At 44.1% G+C, this 6402-nt stretch overlaps 1 protein-coding gene and 1 long non-coding RNA gene across 2 annotated transcripts in view; one reads left to right on the top strand and one right to left on the bottom strand.

The window, feature by feature from the left end:
- On the top strand, positions 1-1034 carry LOC109968627 (uncharacterized). Its single transcript, XR_002276137.1, has 3 exons — positions 1-17; positions 543-700; positions 826-1034. It is a non-coding gene; the product is annotated as an uncharacterized LOC109968627 (long non-coding RNA).
- LOC109968626 (suppressor of tumorigenicity 14 protein homolog) overlaps positions 1-6402 on the bottom strand; it is a 19644-nt gene that overhangs the window by 3995 nt on the left and 9247 nt on the right. Inside the window, exons 10-18 of the mRNA XM_020615014.1 lie at positions 6156-6256; positions 5791-5924; positions 5542-5646; positions 5154-5261; positions 4831-4947; positions 3617-3726; positions 3397-3578; positions 2837-3108; positions 2328-2464 (exon numbers count right to left, since the gene is read on the bottom strand). Of these exons, the coding sequence (XP_020470670.1) occupies positions 2328-2464; positions 2837-3108; positions 3397-3578; positions 3617-3726; positions 4831-4947; positions 5154-5261; positions 5542-5646; positions 5791-5924; positions 6156-6256 (1266 nt within the window). The remainder of the gene's footprint in view (positions 1-2327; positions 2465-2836; positions 3109-3396; positions 3579-3616; positions 3727-4830; positions 4948-5153; positions 5262-5541; positions 5647-5790; positions 5925-6155; positions 6257-6402) is intronic.

Raw genomic sequence — 6402 nt, forward strand, 5'->3', positions numbered from 1 at the left:
AGAACAGTTGGCATCAGGTAAGACTCTTTGCACTACACTACACTGAACAGTATGGTATAGTTTGTTCATGTGCAACTGTATCCAAGCTCCATGGACTATTGTATAGTACCATATATTTTAGAGATTTATAATAGGTAATTATATTTTTAAAACAAAAGTAAATGTCAGCTAGCCCCCAAAAAAGTACTATTTCACAAGCAACACAAATTACAAGTTCCAATGTCATCTAGAAATGACTACATTAAAGTATAATTTTCTTTAAAAATATGAAAAAGTGTTATCTTCAATACAAATGTAATTGTTCGGATTTCCTTGGTAAAGCAGTAGTATGATTAAAATCAGATATGTAGTCTGTAGTTTTTGGAGGACTGTCTCAAACAGTGTACACAAGCATAGGTAACCTAATGTGACATCCTCATGTCAATCCAGCTGTGGTGGTGCTCTCTTCTTTCAGAGCAAAGGGTACTGCAGCTGTTTAGCAAGATGAATACCTTATTTGAATTGTCTGAATGATGGTTGTGTCCTTGTTTGTGTTTTTACAGCTCTTAATAAAGACAGGAAAAGCCTAACAAAGGCCTCTGAAGAGGCAATAAACTTGTCCTCCAACTCCTCTTCTGACACCTTATTTGCGGCTTCCAATTCATCATCTCACTCCTCCACTGACATAGACACATCGTCAGATGAAAAACATACCAGAGAGGTAAAAATATTAATTGTAATTCTTGTTCTCTTCAGTTTTATTTTTTCTTCTGGTTAATCATGTGTCAGTATGTCACATACATTTACTTACAGTGGATAACAGATAATCTGTACTTTGAATTGCAGCCCAAAGTCCAATACATGTGGTGTCCCGATACAAAAGTATTCTGCAGCTCTTCAGAAGAGGAGGGAATATGGCTACAGGTTTCAAGCACTATGGAGTGGACAGGAGCACAGTTGTCATCACTGCTCCAATTGCAGAGCTTTCTATTGTTGCCCCTAGCAAGTATAAAGATGTCTTGGAAAACCTACAGCCATCAGGTTAAGCTCTCTGTATTTGCAACACAGTGACCAACTCCTTCCTTTCTACTGCCCAACAGCCTTGGACATGGACAAGGATACAGAACATATTTTTTGTATTCCATTTCAGTTGTACTGAAAACTTAACAATACAATTACAATATAAAAAAATACATAAAATCAAACATGGCTCATTACAGTCAAGAACAGTTATTAAAGTGCCAAATAATGAAAAAAATAAATGAGATCCTTGTCATACTTCAACAAATAAATAAAATAGCTGGTATCTCTCAAAATAACACAAAAGGTATTTATACACAAAAAACATGTCTGTAAACAGTACAAATATGAAATCACCTAACTCTTTCAAACCCAAAAGAGTTAGGTTAAGTTTTCAGTACAACTGAAATTGAATACAAAAAATATGTTCTGTATCCTTGTGTCATGTCTTGATTTTGACTGTTTCAGATCTGCATTTCAACAGCTCAAAAGAGCTTGAGGCACTTTTGGGTTTTCTTACATATTAATTAATGCTTAATAAACCATAAACAGTCTTCACTTTAGAAGGGATCACAAAAAACAGTAACTAACAATTAACAACTCCCTGACATATTCATGCATTGCAGTATTAATAAATCATCTATTCATGTTTTATTAAGTATGAATAAACAGCGAATAACGACCTTATGCATGTCCTTAGTCACCAGGAGTAAATTGTTACTGAATGTGTTATTAAGTATGAATCATGCTTAATTAATGCTTTTCTCATCATTAATTAAGTACTTATTCATGGTTAACTAAGGATGAATAAGGTGTAGTTATTATAAAGTGTTACCGCTGTTTGTAATTACTGCCTAAATTAAACAGAACGAACCAGCATCAGATTCAAACCCAGTGTTTGTTGGATCATCGTACAGCACCTGTCAGTCAGGTGCTACATCCAGTAGCAAAACAAAGAATCCAACAACTATTTGGCAAACTTTGGTTTTGACATTCTGACTGTGGGCTTGGTCTAAAGCTGGTACACGCTATAAAGTACTGAAAGCCACAACACGGTGTCGTTAGGTATTTACGGTGTGTGAGCCGTTACCATCCCACATGTTGTGAATTAAAGCTGGGGTCTGTAACTTTTCTAACAATGACTCTTTGCCTTTCCTTCATTGCGTATCTCTGTTGCCGTGGTTACTAGCATGAGACCCCTCTCTGCTGAGCCTCAGCCCTGCAGAGGGAAGCACCAGGAAGTTGTACTTTTTCAAATTCTCTACCCAAATCCACGCAGCTCTCAACGTTTCAGACCACACCTTTAATAAGTTCTGCCCTGTTCGTACCTGACAGGCGTCCACACCTCCCTGGAGGACTCCGGCACACAGCATCCTGTCTGAGACATCGTCACCCAGCAGGCTCTTGCACACCGTGCTGTTGATGATCCGAACCGCTGCCTTCTGCAGGTCGGTCGCAGCAATGCCTGAGAGACAACGTGAAGCAGGTGATGGACTTTCACGTTAATGTTTATGACCGCTCCTGGTTCAAAACAGTTTCAACATCTGCTGTAACTGCATTACAACTAAACACGATTAAAGCCAAGTTTAAAGCTGGTAACCAAACCCTGGACTCAGATCTGTGTAACAGCCATCACTGTGGCGTTTACCACCTGTCAGTCACAGTGTAGGCAGGACTTTGACTTCCAGATGTTTTATTGCTGCAGCTACACTTTGTGGGTCATCTGCAGCTCACTAACAATGGCCCACTTCACTTTCTATAAGAAGACAGGAGCTCTGAGACGGCGAGGAGCGTTCCGTCACTGATTATGTAGTGCTGCTGGGTGGCTGTGGCTCACCGTCCTCTCTGGTGGCTCCCCAGCCGGTGATCCATGCCTCTTGGCCTGCTGGGAAGTCGTAGCTGGGGGAGGGCAGGCAGATGGGAAAGATGTACTGGTTGAGGGGGACTTCAGTGTCCATCTCCATCAGGGCGACGTCGTTGTCATAGGTGAGATGGTCGTAGTTCTCGTGAGTGATGATCCGCTTTATCTTCCTCCTCACTGTCGACTTGTCGATCTTACTTTGCGATTGCAGGCCCAGAAAGGCCTCCCATTGGTCCGCCTGCGAGTACCTGTGTCAACAAAAGCTCAAGAGGTCAGAGGTCACATCTGCAGGAGGAAGCAGTTGAACAAATTCAAGAATATTTTAGCAATGCAATGATTATTATAAGCAACTTACTAATTTATATAATTCATGTTTACCTATAAAATACAACGTGTGAGAACAAAAATGACCATTTTATCCGCACCACCCCGTCTGCATCCTAACTGATAATCAAAGGACTTTTCAGGCCCGCTCATGCCACCTTCTGTCTGATGAATTGTGGTGGCTGTGTCAGTTCAGATGGAGGAGCTCCTACCTGTATACTTGGCTGTCCTGGACGCAGTGAGCCGCGGTCAGCAGCCAGCGGGGGCTCAGCACCGACGCTCCACACACATGACCCATGCCTCTGACGTGGAGGCTGACCTGCCAGGGCCACTCGCCCTCCCGTGACACCTCACCACCCACGATACGAGAGCTCTGGTACGGCTTCATCCCGCACTCTGAAGACACACACATTAACACACATGGAGTAATACACAAACAGCTCCTGGTGCTGGCTCATAGTCACACTCAGGGTTCAGTTTACTGATGCAGCGTCCGTCCCTGCAGCGGAAGGTGAACTCCGAACACCGTGGCAGCACCAGAGCTGAACCACAGGACAAACACAGTATCAGCACTGACACAACTAAGACAGTCCTACCGACACGGTCCTACCGACACGGTCCTACCGACACGGTCCTACCGACACGGTTCTACCGACACAGTCCTACCGACACAGTCCTACCGACACAGTATCTCGGTTCTTTCAGCATGTATTTCTTATTTAAAACGTTCACTAGAAGAGAAAATAACACGGGAGATGTCTCAGCTCAGACTGTTACAAACTGAACTAGACTTTCACCAGGCAATGAAGCATTAATGAAATACACTAGCCAGTTGCATTATGGGAAATGCAGGATCCAGAGTTTTGACCTATACAGTACTAGGGACTAAATGTCAGGATATCTGCACCGGTGCTACACAGAATCTGTTGCCCACTAGTTCAGGTAATTTATCACAGGCCCAGCTGGTGCTGATCAGCTGGCCCCCATCTTCACACTCATCTTCAACATGGAGGACCTGTACACCTCACGGGTCAAATGGAGGGCAGGGAAGATTTCTGCAGACCCCTCACACACCTGGTGACAAACCGTTTGAGCTCCTCCCCTCTGGGTGGCACTACAGGTCACTGTACACCAAGACAGGACATTTTTTTCCCCTGTCGCTCTGATCAACACTTAACCTAAGGCTGTATAACAGGACAACCCTCAGGGCAGCACCTTGTGATATACTCATCGTATATGTCCATCTGAAAACGGCATCTGTGTATATGCACATTTTACAAGTACTTTTTTTTTGTATTTTCCTAATGCACATTCCTTTTTCTTTTCTTGTCCTCTTAGTCTTATCATGTTGTCTTATATAAAAGCATTGTACATCCACACAGAGCTGCTGTACCGGAGGCAAATTCATGTGTTCAACACACTTGGCCAATAAAGCCGATTAATCAGCCCTTTGACCATTTCCACTTCTGTGTGCATAAAAACAACAGGTGTAAACATAACAGGAGCTTTAGATCAGGCCACGGTGGGCACAGAGTAACATCAAGAGCATTCTTCAGCCTGTAAGGAACAACTACAGTAGGTTTTAATCTCTCCTCAATCTTTGTGATTAAGCTCAACCATTGTGAGTGAGCAGCACTGGCTCTTACATCGTTCACATTTAGACTCATCGGACCCATCAGAGCAGTCACTTCTTCCATCACACTTCAGCTGGTCTGGGATACAGCGGCCATCTCTGCAGGTAAACTGTCCCGGTTTGCATTTTACTACAACAAATAAAAACAACGTCACCAACAGTGAGATCTTCACCTAGGAAACGGTTCATGCCCTGAACTTCTGTATAAATGTCACCATGGACATGCTGGGTGAGAGCAGACAACATCATTCCCATTTATAAATAAATCCTAAACAAACCTTCACTGTACATGTATGTTGTTGTGTCTGGAGGTAACAGTCATATTTATCCACCCACCACAGTTTTCTTCATCAGTGTTGTCTCTGCAGTCGTCAACCCCATCACACAACCAGAACTTTGGTTTACAGTGGCCGTTTCCACACTGCATCTGAAACGTCTCGCACTCTGAGCGGAGACACAAAGAGAAGCCGACAGTCTGTTAGTGCAGCTCTCAACACTTAGACTTCCCTACTCTGTCTGAGGCTCTGAGCTCACAGCCCACTAGTTCCTGGACAAAATGTAAAACACACAGTGACTTTGCTGGCGACTATTTCCAGCACTAGTTTAATCCTGCTCCACTCAGTATTTGTTGCAGCTGGTGAAATGACTGACAGGTCTCGGTTAGCCGAAGAGGAGTTACATCACTTTGTCAAATAGGAATTCTTTCTTCCCATGGTCGACTCACTGCAGTTGACCTCGTCGCTGCCGTCTCCACAGTCTTCCCAGCCATCACACTGCAGAGTCCTGTCGACACACAGGTTGTTGGCGCACTGGAACCGTCCTGGACAAGCTGATTGATAAAACTCAACAGTCAGACACAACATACAAAACACCAGTCTAACACTGAAGGCAGGCTTCAGAAAGTGGACAATTTATGGTTAAAACACAGAGACCGCTGCTACTGCGCTTGGATTGAGATCAAGGTCAGTCTTACGATTGGTTGGGACAAAGGCTTCGTAGTTGGCGGTGAAACCCTGGTCGACGTAGGACGAGTCCGAAACAAACCTGATAGTCATCATGTTGCTCTGGGCGGTGAGCACAGTGCTGTCCAACTTACTGCCACACAGTCTGCGGCACAAACACACAGGCAGCACAATCAGCAAAGCTGTTCTACACTGATAAGTATGTATCTGGGTCTAAGTCACATGCTCCCCGTCCCAACTCGCTCTGTGTGTTCAAGTCTCAGTATTCAGGTCCAAGTCACTGACACACACTCCTACGTCACCGGGACATTTTCTACTTGGCCTGGAGGACAATGACCGTGGACGAAGGACAATGAGAGGAGGAAACAAAACTGACCTTTGATCGTCGACCTGAACATAGTCCCCGAGACACGGTTTACTCTGATGTCCCAGGAAAAACTTCTTGAACTGAACCTTCACAAACTTGTCCTCTGCCACCTGAAGAAATAAAACAAAGCCAGGACTTGTGAAACAGTGACCCCCCCTTACTTTGTACCCCTTTACCTCAGCCCCCCATCTTACTCTGTACCCCTTTACCTCAGCCCCCCATCACTTTGTACCCCTTTACCTCAGCCCCCCATCAC

Source organism: Monopterus albus, unplaced genomic scaffold (assembly GCF_001952655.1).
Source record: "Monopterus albus unplaced genomic scaffold, M_albus_1.0 scaffold155.1, whole genome shotgun sequence".
Classification (NCBI taxonomy): domain Eukaryota; kingdom Metazoa; phylum Chordata; class Actinopteri; order Synbranchiformes; family Synbranchidae; genus Monopterus; species Monopterus albus.